The 15,732-nt window shown below is 52.1% G+C and overlaps 2 protein-coding genes and 1 long non-coding RNA gene across 8 annotated transcripts in view; 2 read left to right on the top strand and 1 right to left on the bottom strand.

Moving 5' to 3' along the window:
• Nucleotides 1–1,235: 1,235 nt before the first annotated feature.
• Nucleotides 1,236–1,864, top strand: PPY (pancreatic polypeptide). The gene is made up of 3 exons (XM_069544100.1): nucleotides 1,236–1,426; nucleotides 1,623–1,694; nucleotides 1,840–1,864. Exons 1-3 carry the CDS (start codon nucleotides 1,236–1,238, stop codon nucleotides 1,862–1,864), a joined length of 288 nt encoding a protein of 95 aa, XP_069400201.1.
• A 2,924-nt stretch (nucleotides 1,865–4,788) lies between these two features.
• On the bottom strand, nucleotides 4,789–5,475 carry LOC138415232 (uncharacterized). The gene is made up of 2 exons (XR_011247161.1): nucleotides 5,369–5,475; nucleotides 4,789–5,220 (listed from the first exon to the last, which is right to left on the bottom strand). It is a non-coding gene; the product is annotated as an uncharacterized lncRNA (long non-coding RNA).
• A 92-nt stretch (nucleotides 5,476–5,567) lies between these two features.
• The window catches only part of MPP2 (MAGUK p55 scaffold protein 2), a 46,445-nt gene continuing 36,280 nt past the window's right edge, over nucleotides 5,568–15,732 (top strand). The window contains exons 1-3 of one of the 6 annotated variants that reach the window (XM_069543531.1): nucleotides 5,568–5,705; nucleotides 8,020–8,171; nucleotides 8,806–8,974. The gene's annotated coding sequence lies outside the window, so the exon portion shown is untranslated. The remainder of the gene's footprint in view (nucleotides 5,706–8,019; nucleotides 8,172–8,805; nucleotides 8,975–15,732) is intronic. The other 5 variants (XM_069543529.1, XM_069543533.1, XM_069543532.1 and 2 more) reach the window with 5 other exon arrangements.

Raw genomic sequence — 15,732 nt, 5'->3', positions numbered from 1 at the left:
CCTGGAGTCTCAGAGCCACAGCCTCAATCTTCTGCCCAGAGGGAATCTGCTTGAGTATTTGGGTTAACCCTGGGGAGGCAGGCAGGGCTGTTCTGAGTTCTGCAATCAGAACCTTTCAGTTATCCTGCATTCCCAGGACCCCATCCTTCTTGAACTAAGCCTGCTCTGGCGCCCGAAGGCAGACGAGGGCCTGCAGGAGACTGATCGTGGCCCACTTTAACCCATTATGCTGCCAGTGTGACACCCACAACACTGCCCTGTCCCCCTCCTGTCCCTGGTCCTGGTGCTGGTGTTGCAGGCACCAGGGAGATGGTGGGAGGAGGGGGTGAGGGCTGGGGAGGGAGAGAGGCTGACAGGAGGCGGGGACTCGGGGGGCTGAGGACTATAAAAGGGCCGTGGTCAAGGATAGAGTGGGGTCCATCCAGCCTGAGGCAGGCACTGATTTTGTCCAGCGCCCACTCGCTCAGGACTCAGGGTAAGTGGGCTCAGCCTGTTCCTAGCTCTGGGGCCGGGGGGCTCAGAGGGGCCAAGGGTGGGTTGTGTGGAAGGATATGGTGCTTTGCAGGGCTGGGGGCCTCCAGAGGCCTGAGGTCCTGCTTGGGTCTAGCTCTACACTTGGACAAATCCATTACTTTGGGAGAGCAGCCTGCTGGCTAGAAGCCTGCAGGTGTGCGCCAGGCAGGGGGTGGTGGCTGTGAACACAAGTCCGTGTGTGTGGCCATCCCTCCTGGTGACACGGGCTGCGGTGTCCTCTCCAGGACCTGCATCTGCGTGTCTACCCCTGGCAGAGTGGCTGAGGGAAAGTGGGGTGGAAGGCTGTGGATTTCTGCCCCTTGGTTCACAAGTCCCTTCTGTGTGCCCCCACCCTGTAGGGGAGCTGGAGCACCCCTACTTCCCACAGCCCCTCCCCTCCAACTCTCACCCGTAGCTGCCTCTTCAGAGCCATCAGGCCCTGGTGTCTGGAGTCCTGGGTCTCCTACCCAAGTCCCAACCCCCCACTTCTCTGCTACACTTTTCTGCTTTGCCGAGGCCCTAGCTGAGCTCCAGCTGCTGTTCTGCTCTGAAGAGGGGGCTGGTGAGCTCTCCAGGGCAGATCTAGGAGGTGGGGTGATCAGCTCCCAGTAGCCCTTTGCTCTGCCCCTTGGTCTCCAGGCTTGGAGAAATGGGTGATGGGCTACGGGGAGGGGGGCGGGGTGGGCTCTGCTCCCTCTATCTCCCTGATCCTGGCTCCTCAGATGGCTGCCGCGCACCGCTGCCTCTTCCTGCTCCTTCTGTCCACGTGCATGGCTCTGTTGCTGCAGCCACCCCTGGGTGCCCTGGGAGCCTCGCTGGAGCCAGAGTATCCGGGGGACAATGCCACGCCAGAGCAAATGGCCCAGTATGCGGCTGAGCTCCGCAGATACATCAACATGCTGACCAGGCCCAGGTGAGTGTGAGACGGGGAGAGAGGCCCCAGCCAAGACCCCAGGCCCAGCCACTTCCATGTTCTTCGGGAGCAGAGTATCTCTACAGTCTGGCCCAGGCCCCTGTGCCCTGGGCAGGATGGTGCCCAGGGATAGGCATGAGGCAGGTGAACTGGTACCTGGCCATAGGGCTGGCCCCAGCTGTCTCTCCCCTCCCAGGTATGGGAAAAGAGACAAAGAAGGCATGCTGGACTTCTTGGAGTGTGGGTCTCCCCACTCAGCGGTCCCCAGGTGGGTTTTGTTCTTTGTCCTGTGTGCCCAGATGCCTGGGGCAGGAAATGGGGGTGTGTAGAATGGGGGAGAACAGGTGCCTGAGGTCTCCAGAGGGCACAAGGACTACTCACTCACACTGCCATGTTTTGCCCTCTTCTTGCAGGGAGATCAGTACAATGGACTCATAATGCCACCTCCTGCTCCTCTGACTCCAGGGTGAGGCTGGCCCAGCTCTCCCACCTGCACCCTTGGCTCTGGCTGTAGCTTGCTCCCTGCTTCCATATTGGCTAAATAAAGCAAATCAAAGTTCTTAGCCTCACTGTCTCTGTGTCTCTGTGGACCCCTGGTTGGGGCAGAAGCAGGCCAAATGCACAGGAAGAAAGGGGCAGGCAGAGAGAAGGGAACCGAGGGTGTTATGACGGATCCAGAACGTCTGGAGGGTCATCAGAGCCATTTAATTCATCCTGTCCACTTCACAGAGGGGCAAGTTGTGGCCCAGGGGGAGACAGGGACTCCCCCAAGGTCATTCAGAAAGTCAGTGAAACTTCAATCGTCCCATTTCACACCTCTAGACCCTCCCAATCATTGGCTTGATGGCAGCCCTGCCCCCAAATGGATCCCCACCAATGTGTTCTTATAGCCTAGGCAGTAGGTGAAGTGCTAGTTTGTTCTAGAGAGAGTCCAGCCCAGAGGAACAACTGGGGTTAAGACAGTCACGGTTTACACTGGGGCCATTGGAGTTGCCCTCCTTGGGGCGGTGAGAGGTGGGTCACTGTACATGATGGGCTGAAGTGTGGCCCCTCACAGGCACACCACACAGCAGAAGCATGGCCGGAAGAGGGGGACAGAGATGGGGAGGGGTCTGGAGATAGTGTCACGTGAAATTGTTGGGAAAATGAGCGTCTGTGTGCCAGGGGCATTTAACCCTCTCAACGACTCTGTGAGGGGGGAGATACTGTTATCCTCACTCTGCAAAGGAGGAAACCGAGGCTCAGAGAGGTCCAGCATTTTGTCCAAGGTCGGGCAGCAGATGGTAATCCAATACAGGGACACAGCATCGATTTTAGAGTCAGATGAACCTGGGTTTGAATCCCGGATTGGCCATATTCCCTCTGTGTGCTTTTGGGCAGATCCATAACCTCTCTGAGTCTCAGGTTCCTCATCTGTAAAATGGAAAGAATGATAGGGTTGTAGTGAGCAGGACATGAAATGATGCACGTGAAGTTTTTAGCATGGCCCTTAACCCAGGAACACGCTCAGCAGACCAGAGCTTCTGAGGGGCAGACTTGCAGCCAAGCAGCTGTTTCCATGAAGTGTGGCGGAAAGACATGAGCAGAGGGATGACTGGTCTTCAAACAAACACAGCTTCAGCTTATGGAGGGTTAGGGTTACCTCCACGTGCCTCCAGAAAAGGGCTCCAGAAGGCAGACATTGCTGGACTGTAAGGAAGCATCACTGAAGAACCAGAAAGCTGGGAAGAACTTGTTCTGAGAGGCAGTGAACTCCTGGACATTTAAGGGTTACTCAAGCCAAGTCGCAGAAGGGAGGCTGCAGGAGGAAGCTGACCTTACAGGGAGGAGGTTGGATTAGCTGAGTGATGGCCACCTCCAGGAGACCAATCTGTGGTCTGCATGCTCCAGTTCAGGGAGGGAGAGAAGCCGGACTCTGCCTGGGGAGGCATGGGCTGCGGAGGGGTCTTAGTGGCCTTTGCCAGCCCTCCTCTCCTCGGGCATCTTGAATACGGGGGGTGGGATGTGTGTCTATGTGTGACTGAGAGGGAGCGCCCTCATCTCTCTCCTCTTTTCCTGGCCTAGGAGCACCTGTGGATAAGGGACCGTCACGGTGGGGCTGGGAGCAAGAAGTGAGAGAATGCAAATCTGTCTGGTTCCTGGAATGCCTCCTTCTGCTTCTCTCACATGCTCTGCCTGAAGGGATGAAGCCTGTGGGTTTGGGGAATGAGGGGATCCACTTTCCTGGGCTCAGCACCTCATACTGAACGCATGGCAATGACACCAGAGTCGTGGTTCCCCTCAAGTTCTGGCTGTGCAAACAACTCAAAAGTGGACCTAGGCCCTAAAAGTCAAAGGGCTAGCAAGGATGCCACACTGGGCAAGTGCATGGCTCAGGCAAGGGGGTGTCTGGGAGGAATGCTGGTTTCAGCAGAAGAACAGTTTGGATGATGGAGCTGGAAGTCCCAGAATTTTCTCTGGCAGCTAAGGGGATGGGTTCTGAGTGGGGAGAGGTGTAGATACTTCCCAGAGGCAGGAATTGGGATTCTACTCAGAACATCCCTGTGTGAGAGTTGGATGAGGATGGGGCCTCTGCCCCTGCCCAGGCCTCTCTGATGGTCCCCAGTTCCCAGAGGAGACAGCTTCTTAGGGACAGGCCTAGGTAAGCTCCTGCCTTCCCTTTGCTCTGCTCACAGCCAGAGGGGCCAAGATGATCCCTGAAGCCAAGGCAGGACTTATGCTCTGCACACTGTGGGGGGTGGGGTGGGTGGGTGCTTGTTTGCAGGCTGGCATCACGGCTGCCCTGCTCTGTGTAGAAACTTGAGGGGGGCGGGTGTTAAATCTGGCTGGAGCCCCTCCTCTGAGGTGGCTGGGATCCACTTCCCTCACCTATGCTCTCCCTCTTGGTTGCTGTTCAGTTGCTCAGTCGTGTCCAATTCTTTGTGACCCCATGGACTGCAGCACTGCCAGGCTTCCCTGTCCTTCACTATCTCCTGGAGTTTGCTCAAACTCATGTCCATTGAATCGGTGATGCCATCCAAACATCTCATCCTCTGTCTCCTACTCCTCCTGCCCGCGATCTTTCCCAGCATCAGATACCCTATGTTCAAAGGCAAAGAAGAAGCCTCAGCAACACGGAAGGAGCAGCGCAATCGCGTTCAAAATCAAACCCTCTTGGCTAGGGCCTCCACAGCCGCCTCCCCAACCCCCAAGTAGAGTAAGTGCCTGGGGTGTGGGAAGGTGGATGGGTTGCAGGAAGGAGGCAGGGAAGACCCCTAAACCCAGGTCTTTCCTTCCTACGGTAGGAGCTCCAGGAACCCCGCTTTCCCCTCCAAGGACAGATCCTTTCCCGCCCAGGGCTCACAGAAGTCAAGGAAGCAACAGAGATTCCGTTTCTCTTTATTGTTCTCACTGAGGGCGGGCTGGGCAGGAGTTAGGGCCCCTCTCATAGTATAAAGAGGGTCGATGGGCGGGGAGACTTGAGTTAAACTTCGGAAGTCAAAGCCCAGCCTGGAGAAGGAAGTCCCCGGGAATCTCCTGGGTCCCCCCAGCCCTCCTTTCGCTCCCGCCCAACCTGCCCCTACTTCCGAGGACCCCGACTGGGGCCAGCCGCGCCCAGGCTCTCCTACCTGGGGCCCTGGGAGGAGGCTGGTGGTTGGGGTTTCGGGGTGTTCCGCGGCTAGGGGTTCGTGGTTTTCCGTCCGCGGAGTTTCGTCGCGTTCGTAGGCAGAGGTTTCGTAGCGTTCGCTGATAGGGGTTTCGTACTATTCCTGGGGTTCGCGTCACTAGAGTTCTTGGTGTTCTTGGACTTCATGCTGAGGAACACGTCTTTTCAGAAGCCTGGGGCTGCTCTGAGAGCCCAGTTCCCGGCTGCGATGAGCAGGGAGCTGGGTGGGGTGGGGTGGGCCAGGGGGGCAGGCGGCGTCTGTTTCCTTCCATCCCTTTCCCTTCCTCCTTGCCCACCTGCTATTGAAGAGCTTCTCTATGTACTTGTTGAACTGGCCTAAGTTGGACAGCCAACGGGCGGCCCGGGACATCCAATGCTGTTGTCCTTGCAGCTCCTCCCCCACGGCCCCGTCCGGTCGCCGAAGCACCACTAGGCAAACCAGGGCTAGTGCGCACGCGCAGCGCAGAGCCGTGGGCTTGAGGGGGCGGGGCAGACAGAGGAGGGGCGGTCACGTGACGTCTAGACCCGAGACGTGGGACGTAGACAGGTACACGAGCGCCATAAGGGACTTCCAGGTACCCAGGCCGAATGGTGCGCACCTGGCCACGCACAGTGATGGACACAAAGCACCAGGTACACGGGGACCCTGGCGATGGACTGGGAGGTACACCCTGAGATGGACACACCGGGATGGTATAGAGCCATTGGCCAGCTCCGTGACCTCACTGACTTCTTCAACTCCTTTTCGCCTCACTCTTGGCTCTGCGGCCTCCTTGCTGTTCCCCAAAAGTGTCAGACATGCCATTCACTCTGCCTGGAGCCTTCCTCCAGGTATCCATATGACCAACTTCCTCCCCTTCTTCATCTCAAAATTCAAAAATCATCTCAAAATTCACCTTCTAACGGACCCTACTGGGATGCCCCTACTTAACATTGCAACTCATCTCTTCATCCTGTTCTATTCTCCCTCTCTTGCAACTTCTAACTTACTATATTCTATGCCTTTTTTAAAAATGAGTAAATCCTCAGTGGTAACCCCTCTACCAGTGTAAGCACCTGGCAGCTAAGGGGATGGGCAACTGGGCCCTTTGCCTGTTTTGTTTACTGATGTATCACAAGCACCTAGAACAATGCCTGATGCTTAGTAGGTGTCCCCTGGGATTCTCCAGGCAAGAATACTGTTGTGGGTTGCCTTTTCCTACTTCAGGGAATCTTCCCCACCCAAGGATTGAACCCGAGTCTCCTGAATTGCAGGCGTATTCTTTACCATCTGAGCCACCAGGGAATCCCAGGTGCTCAATAGTACATGTTAAATGAAAGACTTAACACAGTTGCATACAGCAATGATAGTCCAAGAGTCCCCATGAACACCTGTCACACACAGAGAATTTTGTGCTGGCAACACTCAGGCGGATCCAGTGATTGATACACTGTGATGCCCATATACATGCTGCTTATGGCTGGAGCCTGTGAGACCGTTAACCCTCTCTTGGCCAGGAACTCCCCTCCTCCCCACCACCCAAAGCAGGCAACCCTGGCAGCTGTCCTGGCAGAGGGGGCTGCCCTGGCCTCACTCCTTCATGCCCTCAATGGCTTGAGGAGGGCCCCTGAGTGCCAGTCTCCATCCCAAGCTCCAGGAGAGCACAGCTGACAGGGACCACCAGACATTACCATGGTGCTGGGCAGGTGCAGAGCGGCACGGCAAAAGTATCTCTGCCCAGGACCTCCCTGGCTCTTTATATTCTTCGGCATCCATGCCCTCTTTCCCTCTAAGGCTCCACCCCTCCTCCTGCCCTGTGTAATAACCTGCGAATTGGGAACAGGGAGAGGCTGGGGGTGGAAGCACATGGGCTGCCAGCCGTCCTGAGCAGGGCACAGTGCCTGCCAGAGGCCCAGAGGTGTGGGTGGCAGAGGCAGAGGCACTGGGGAGTAAGGTAATTTTGCTCCAAGCCTACAGATCCCAGGGAGGAACTGTCTCTGGGGTTGAAATGGGGCAGTGCTTTTCCCAGAGGCTATTTTCAGGGATAGGAGGGCTTTCCTGGTGGCTCAGGTGGTAAAGAATCAGCCTGCAATGCGGGAGACCTGGGTTTGATCCCTGGGTTGGGGAGATCCCATGGAGGAGGGCATGGCAACCCACTCCAGTATTCTTGCCTGGAGAATCCCCAAGGACAGAGGAGCCTGGTGGGCTACAGTCCATGGGGTTGCAAACAGTCGGACACGACTGAGCGACTAAGCACAGGAGGGAAGCTAGGTGCCCCTTACCTTCTAGCAGCCTCCAGGGTGCCTCCCTTCCCCACAGGGCTACTGTGAGGCCTCAGCTGCTGGCTTCTGGGCCTCTGGCCTCGGGAGGTGGGTGGCAGTGAAGCTGAGGTTTCTGCCTTCAGGATCACAGACCTCTCTGCTCATCCTGGAGGATTTTCTGGCCTGCTCAGCCACTTTGGAGCCCCTGCTGTATGATCCGCAGAGCATTCTGAAGGGTGGTTGGTCTTGGCTACTTGCTTGAAGGAGGAACTCAGGTCTTGGGTTGCCTCGGGTCACAGAGTTTTGGCTGTCTGGACCTGTCAGGGCCTCTCCAACTGCTCAGCATTGCTGCTTTTCTGGGGTAAGGTTGTGAAATATAGACTGATGCTTTTTCATGCCTACCCTATCCCCAGAAGGGGCACAGTAGGAAGAATAGGGGCTTCTGGGTAGGAATCCTGATTTCATTACTTCCTGGCCATGTGACTGTGATCAAAGGACATTATTTCCCCTGAGCCTCCGCAGCCTTGTCTGTGCGATGGAGCTGGCTACACCTACAGCACAGAGCTGTTGTGAAAACTGAGTCCGATGATGCAGCTGAAGCCCTTGGACAACTCCTGGCATAAATAAGCGACTAGCCAGTATGAGGCCTCCCACTCCGAGATATGCTCCCCCACTCCCCCAACCTCCATCTGCCTTTCTCCCTCAGGGGAAGTGGTGAGAAACTCAGTGTCAACATAATAGAAATTTATGGGATGGCTCAGTAGCCAAGTGAGACCAGGACTACACTTCCATGGAGCCAAGGATCTCCAGGAGAAGAAATGAGATTCCTATGATAAAATTCCACAGTACAGATGAGAGGTGAGATATAGAGGCCAGTATACCTCAAATCCCAACAAACAGGCTATTATTTATTCCGTTTAGGCACAGGCCCGGGGCTTCGCAGGTGACACTAGTGGTAAAGAACCTGCCTGCTGATGCAAGAGACATAAGAGGCATGGTTTCAGTCCCTGGGTTGGGAAGATCCCCTGGAGGAGGGCATTACCACCCACTCCAATATTCTTGCCTGAAGAATCCCATGGACAGAGGGCCTTGGCGGGCTGCAGTCCATGGGGTCACAAAGAGTTGGACATGATTGAAGTGACTTAGCATGCACGCACAAGCCCAGCTCTGATACCCCGTCTCCAAAAGAGCTCCAATATGTGTCTTCTTGTAGCACTGGCTGTGAGAACCCAGGCTGCCCTTACACATCCCTGGGCTCCTCCTCAGGCACCAGGGCCTTCAGTCCCTCACTCTTCTGGGTTCAGTTCATTCCAGGAACCCTCAAGTTCTGAGGGCTGGTGCTTGACTCCCCTCCTTCCTCAGCCAGGATAAAAGAAAATGCTTGATGGGGTGAGCAGGTTGGGGGAGGAGGCCTAAAGAACGCTGTGTTATTATCAATAACAGTAGTTCTGTGAGTACAGAGTTACATACTGATAACTAATAATCATTGCAGCTGCTCAGTGCCGCCAGGAGGAGCGTTCTGGTACAGCAGCTATAATTTTGATGATCCATGCAGGCGTTGTTAACTGCTTTCACATTTGAGGAGTCAGAGAAGTTCTGAGACCTACCTAATTGGATCTGGAGGAGCAGTCCCATCTTCTTGGAAAGCTGCCCCTAGCCAGGTACATGCCTGTCTTTCCCTCAGGCCTCCAACCATCTGCTGTCCTGAGTCCCGCTCCATTGCCTCCCAGTTCCTTCGCCCATCTAGTGCTCCTAACTCCCGCAGGGGGGCTGGTCACCTTCTGTACCCCTCCCCTCCCCAGTCCCCTTCCATCTGCTTGGCTGTTTTTCCCAGGGGCCTTTTCGAGTGATTGCTTCCCTGCTCCTCCAGGCCAGACACAGGCATCGGCATCAGACTGACCTGGGCTCCAGGTTTGCTGTGCTGCCTGCTGACTGTGTGTTTCTGGATAAGTCACTTTGCTTCTCTGAGCATGATGTCCTCAGCTATGGCCAGTACACACAGCTAGGTCACGGGGTTATTGGGAGGCAAAGCTGAGAGGAAGCTCCTCAGGCGTTAAGCTACAAATCTGCCTTGAATTCTGTGAGTCGCCCCCAGACCCTTCAGAGAAATTCCCTCTTTTGCTTAAACTGGCTTGAGTTGGACTTTTACTTGCAACCAAAGTCTTCCCTGGTGGCTCAGATGGTAAAGAATCTGCCTGCAGTGCTGGAGACCTGGGTTCCATCCCTGGGTTAGGAAGATCCCCTGGAGAAGGAAATGGCCACCAACTCCAGTATTCTTGCCTGGCGAATTCCATGAACAGAAGAGCTTGGTGGGCTACAGTCCATGGGGACGCAAAGAGTCCAACACGACTGAGCGACTAGCGAACTGTCACGCGAGGGTACGTTCCTCAGTTCTTTGTCTCGTCACAACAAAGATTTGCAGTGACAAACATTAAAGCCCCCTCAGCGTGTCACAGCTCTCAGGTCTTGGATAGACCGTGTTACAGCTCTCAGGTCTCGAATGGACCATGTTATAGCTCTTAGACAAATCAGTGTTACAGCTCTATTTTATTTAGAAGATAGCAGGAAAATCCATCTTCGAGGCACGTCGATCCAAAGAGGAGAAGAGCGCCCCAACGCGTAGGAGAGAGAGCTGGCTTTGGCTCCTCTATTTATACGTTTATCTCTCCCTGGGCCTGTCCTGTGTAAATTGGGCCAGCCAGGAATGTTGTTTGTTTTACCTGAGGTCCTCACTCCGGTCCTCGGACCTTCTTTTGTTTTATTTTTGCGGGCTTTTCCCTTCCTTGTCTTTTAGCCACTGCCATTTTGGACTCCTTTTCCCTATTCTACCTACCTAACAGAACCAAACCAAAGAAAATTGAGAAACTTCCCATTACTTCCTGGATAAAGTCTAATCTTCTTAGCATGATGTCTTCACAGTTTGAACTCAAGTCCTTCACAATTGGAACTCAACCTACTTTAAAAAAAAAAAAGAAAAAACCTGTAAAAACTTTATAGAAGAATTTAAACACAAAAATCTGCCCATTTTAAATAGATAATAGATGCATTTTGACAAATATGTAGTCACCCCCACATAGATTCAGAACATTTCCGCCACCCAGCAAGTTCCCTCTTGCTCCTTTTCAGTTCCTCTGGCCCCAGGCCAGCGCTGATCTGATTTCCATCGGTTAGTGTTGCCTATTTTATTTTAGTTTTGCCATCATACTATTGTTGTTCAGTCGCCAAGTCCTATCTGACTTTTTGCAACCCCATGGACTGCAGCACGCCAGGCCTCCCTGTCCCTCACCATTCATATAAATGGCATCAAACAGTGTGTTCTCTTTGTGTCTGGCTTCTTTCCTTCAGTGTGACGTTTTTGACATTTCTGTGTAGTGTTAGGCGTCTTGGCCATTTGATCTCTCTTCTTGTTGAATGGTACTCTTCCTTTGTGAGATGTATCACAGTTTGTTTATCTTCCCCTGTTCTCGCCATTTGCATTTCAGTCCACTTTCTTCAGCCACCTTCCCACTGTTCCTGGCTCATTGCACCTGTCTAGCCCTCTGCCTGCTACATTCCAATGGTCTCCTAGACAGCCTCGCACTTTCACATTCCTCCTCCTTTGCTTGTGCTGCTGCTTGTCTGGAATGAATTGTTTCTCCTCCTCTGCCTGGTAAAACACCCCTGCCCCCCAGCCCCGGGGGCAATTCCGCTTTGCCTCCCTGATCCCCTCCCTGCCCTGCCCTGCCCTGGGCTCCTGGGGCTTCTTTTTCTGCTCTGGTGACTGTGATGGTGTTTATGGGGTCTGCTGACAGGTGATGCCCACGTCTGGTTCTTGTGCCAGCCTGAACTCCAGCAGAGGGAACAGTGCCTTAGTCATTCCCCATCCCACGGATAGGGCCCAGTGCCTGGAGAACAGATTCCTGGGGTTAGTTGGGAGAACGTGTGTTAACTACCTTGCCTGAGTAACAGAATATGAAAAATCAGGATGTGAGTTTCACTTCTTTGAATATTCCTAGAGGGATGAGGAGGAGGGGCAGGGCAGGCCACCTCCCAAAAGGGGCCAAAGCTGCCCGGGGAAGGATCAGAGAACCTTGGAGAGAAATGGGGGAGCCAGTTCTTGAGTCTGTTTCTTCTTGCCTGAGCTTGGCAGGGACATCCAATACCCTTTTGCTCAAGCTGGAGAAGGCAATGGCACCCCACTCCAGTACTCTTGCCTGGAAAATCCCATGGACGGAGGAGCCTGGTAGGCTGCAGTCCATGGGGTCGCACAGAGTCGGACACAACTGAGCAACTTCACTTTCACTTTTCACTTTCATGCATTGGAGAAGGAAATGGCAACACACTCCAGTGTTCTTGCCTGGAGAATCTCAGGGATGGGGGAGCCTGGTGGGCTGCCGTCTATGGGGTCTCACAGAGTTGGACACAACTGAAGCGACTTAGCAGCAGCAGCAGCAGCAGCAGCAGAGACTCCTTCCAAAGGGGGCCGGCCTAGCTCTCTCCTCACAGCCTGTGGAGCTGAGAGCTTCAGACTCAAATCTTTTGCCTTAAGGAATCTGTTTGATGATGTGGGTATCTGGGCTAACTCATGGGAGGCTGGCGGAGCTGCTCCCATGCCTGGGACTCAGTAGCTCAATCTTCTTGATGTCCTTCCATCCTCTTTGTCTTGACCTCACTCTTAGGCCACAGGCTTTGACCTGATCTAGCTAAGCCTTTTGACTGGATCCCAAAGCAGAGCAGGGGTGCAGGTGTTCTAAAAACAGTTCTTGTTTATGCAAAGGGGAGTGTTCTGGAAAATCCCAGACGGGAAGCCCTCAGGGTCCTGCTTTAGTTCAAGAGGTCACTTAGCATTTTTTTTTTGTTTCCCGTGTGGTAGAAGTTTTATTACAGTGAAAAAGGGATAGAAAATCTTCTGACATAGACATCAGAAGGGGGCAGAGAGTGCTTTTTTTCTAGCAGCAAGCTAGTAAAAAAATATTTATTTGGTCGCATCGGGTCTTAGTTGTGGCACATGGTATCTAGTTCCCTGACCAGGGATTGAACCTGGACTACCTCCATTGGAAGCATGGAGTCTTAGCCACTGAACCACTAGGGAAGTCCCCACTTGGCATGTTTATTGCACAGTGTTTATGGAGCACCTGTCTGCCTGCAGGGGTTGTAGGCACTGGGGCACATCATGAAATCAATAAAGTTCCCCTTCTAGGAGCTTCAGTCCCACTCACACTCTTATTGGGGGATGGTGGCTCAGAGAGTAAAGAATCCACCTGCAATTCAGGAGACAGGGGTTCCATCCCTGGGTCGGGAAGACCCCCTGGAGAAGGGAATGGCTACTCACTCCAGTATTCTTGCCTAGAAAATTCCATGGACAGAGGAGCCTGGTGAGATACAGTCCATGGGGTCACAAAAGGTCAGAGACAACTGAGCAACTGTCACTTTCACTTTCAAAGGTTTCATTGAGATATAATTCATATATCATAAAATTCACCCATTTACTGAATACAGTTCACTGGTTTCTGGTATATTCACAGAACTGTGCAGTTGCCATCACAATCAATTTCAGAGTATTTTTTTTAATCACCTCCCAAAAGATACTCCATGCCCTTTGGCAGTCACCTTCTATCCTTCCCAGCCCTAGACAGCCAGCAGTCAACTTTTATAGCTGAAAAACATTCCATTTCATGGCTATACCACATTTTGTGTATCCATCCATCAATTGATATATACTTGGTTTGTTTCCACTTTTTGGCTATAATGAATAACTGCTATATGTGGACCCCAGGTTTTCATTTCTTTTGAGTCCACACCTAGGAGTGGAATCGCTGGATCATATGGGTCTTTGTTCAGCGTTTTGAGGAACTGCCAGACTGTGTCCCACGGGGCTGCTGCACCATTGGTTCTATGCACTCTCACTGAGGGAGGCTCCCCTGGGCCAGACCAGAGTGAGAACTAGTGAGCTGATGTCATCTTTCCTGTAAGACAAAATACCAGTAATTTCCCAACCAGAGTTTAGTTTCCTAGCCTCAATTTAAGATAATATTATTTGCATTCTTGTCATTCGAATATTTAGTCTACTACTGAAGGGTCAATATATAACCTACTTGATTTCTTAACCTGATAGCTACATTCTCTCATAAACCACCACAGACAACTGTTTCCTCCAGAACCTTCCATTTTGGGCCACATTCTCAGTCCCAGGGGATGCCCGGTTCTGGCTTCATTGTCAGCGTGAGCAGTGGTGAGATGCCCATGTGCGTGACTCCTGAGGCCTGTGCAGGCAGAGGACGAGAAGGAGCTGGGTTTTTAAAAAAATATTTATTATTTATTTTGGTTGCGCTGGGTCTTAGTTGCAGACTGTGGTGTGCGGGCTTGGTTGCCCAGCTGCATGTGAGATCTCAGCTACCCCACAAGGGATTTGAACCTGCATCCCCTGCATTGCAAGGCAGATTCTTAACTCCTGGACCACCAGGGAAATCCCTGGGTTGTTTTTTCTTTTTTTTAATTATATTTTATTTATTTTTTAAAAAGTTTTTTTTTAATTGTGATAAAAGTCGCATAATGTTAAACATACTATTTTAACCATGTTTAGCTTTATGGTTCAGTGGCACTAAGTATGTTCACATTGTTGTAGAACTCTCACCATCATCTGTCTCCCAAAATTTTCACCTTCCTAAACTGAAACTCTGTCTCCATTAAACACTAACTCCCCATTCCCTCTCCCTTCTTCCTTAACCTGGGCCCAGCCTCAGGGATTGACCAATGTACTTTCTGACTCTATGAAGTTGACTATATTCTAGTCAACTAGTCTAGTCTACTTTAGTACCTCGTGTGTGTGCTGTGCTTAGTCACTCAGTCATGTCTGACTCTTTGTGACCCCATGGACTATAGCCCACCAGGCTCCTCTGTCCATGGGAGAATGGCAAGAATACTGGAGTGGGTTGCCATGCCCTCCTCCATGGGATCTTCCCAACCCAGGGATCCAACCCAGGTCTTCCACATTGCAGGGGGATTCTTTACTGTCTGGGCCACCAGGAAAGCCCAATACCTCGTATAAGTGGAATCAAACAATATTTGTCCACACCCAGTGTGTGTTGGAATGCATTTTTAAGGTTAACTTAATATATGGAGGAGTTTGGTCCCTGGGTTGGGAAGATTCCCCTGGAGGAGGGCATGGCAACCCACTCCAGTGTCCTTGCCTAGAGAATTCCATGGATAAGAGTCTGGCTGGCTATAGTTCATAGGGTCAAAAAGAGTTGGACACAACTGAAGCGACTTAGCACACAGCACAATACATGGAGGAGGAGCTATTTTGATCGAATTTTTGCTGGCAGAGAAGTCCCTCCTATCCTTCATCCTTAGACCCTAGAAGAGAAGGAAGACAGCTCCCTTATCATAGTATCACAAACTAACGAATGCCTAATGTGTCCCTTTCCCAGCCCCCCTCTCCCATCCAAATGGGGGTGCCCTAAGAGGAATGTTAGCTTCACATCAGACCCAGGAGAAGTGGGAGAGAATTTGGCATTGACTTAATAAAAATGTCTGCTAAATAGGTAAACAACAAGGACCTACTCTAAGGTACAGGGGGCTATATTCAATATCTTGTAATAACCTATAATGGAAAAGAATATATTTACAACTGAATCACTTTGCAGTACGACAGAAACTAATATAACAGTGTAAACCAACTACAGAAGTGGAAGTGTTAGTCTCTCAGTCATGTCCGACTCTTATTGACCCCATGGACTCTAGCCTGCCAGGCTCCTCTGTCCATGGAATTCTCCAGACAAGAATACTGATGTGGGTTGCCATTCCCTTCTTCAGGGGATCTTCCTGATCCAGGGATTGAACCAGGGTCTCTTGCTTTGCAGGCAGATTCTTTATTGTCTGAGCCACCAGGGAAGCCCATACCTCAAATAAAAAAAAAAAGTCTGATGAAACATGAAAGCATATATTCTTAAAATTCATAAAAAGAAATATCTTTTTTAACCAACTCAACATAATTAAGATTATACAGTTTTCACACAAAGCAAGATACAAAGAGAAACATCTTTCATCATGCAGATATCGATCAACCATTTTTGCATGTCTCTTTGGAAGGAGGGCTTCCCTGGTGGCTCAGACAGTAAAGAACCTGCCTGCAATTCGGGAGACCTGAGTTCCATCACTGGGTTGGGAAGATGCCCTGGAGAAGGGCATGGCTACCCACTCCAGTATTCTTGCGTAGAGAATTCCATGGACAGAGGAGCCTGACGGGCTACAGTCCATGGAATGGCAAAGAGTAGGACTTTCACTTTCAGTTTTGGAAGGAGAGACAGTCTTCCTGAGTGAAGGAACGGAGTTGACTCCTCTTGAGGGCATCGGCTCTGCCCCTGCTCTCAGATGCTGTGCCAGGGACAGTGAGGACCAGAGGCCTTGCAGCTCCCAGCTGGGTGTGGCCAGAGACTAG

The sequence above is a fragment of the Ovis canadensis genome, chromosome 11 (genome assembly GCF_042477335.2).
Source record: "Ovis canadensis isolate MfBH-ARS-UI-01 breed Bighorn chromosome 11, ARS-UI_OviCan_v2, whole genome shotgun sequence".
NCBI classification, from domain to species: Eukaryota; Metazoa; Chordata; class Mammalia; order Artiodactyla; family Bovidae; genus Ovis; species Ovis canadensis.
This window is presented reverse-complemented; position numbering and strand designations above follow the sequence as displayed.

Bases quoted from the DNA above. Each gene is read 5' to 3' on its own strand.
- PPY (XM_069544100.1), top strand. From the start codon at position 1,236: ATGGCTGCCGCGCACCGCTGCCTCTTCCTGCTCCTTCTGTCCACGTGC. The intron at 1,427-1,622 runs GTGAGTGTGAGA...CTCCCCTCCCAG, and splicing joins AACATGCTGACCAGGCCCAG to GTATGGGAAAAGAGACAAAG. The intron at 1,695-1,839 runs GTGGGTTTTGTT...CTCTTCTTGCAG, and splicing joins CCCCACTCAGCGGTCCCCAG to GGAGATCAGTACAATGGACT.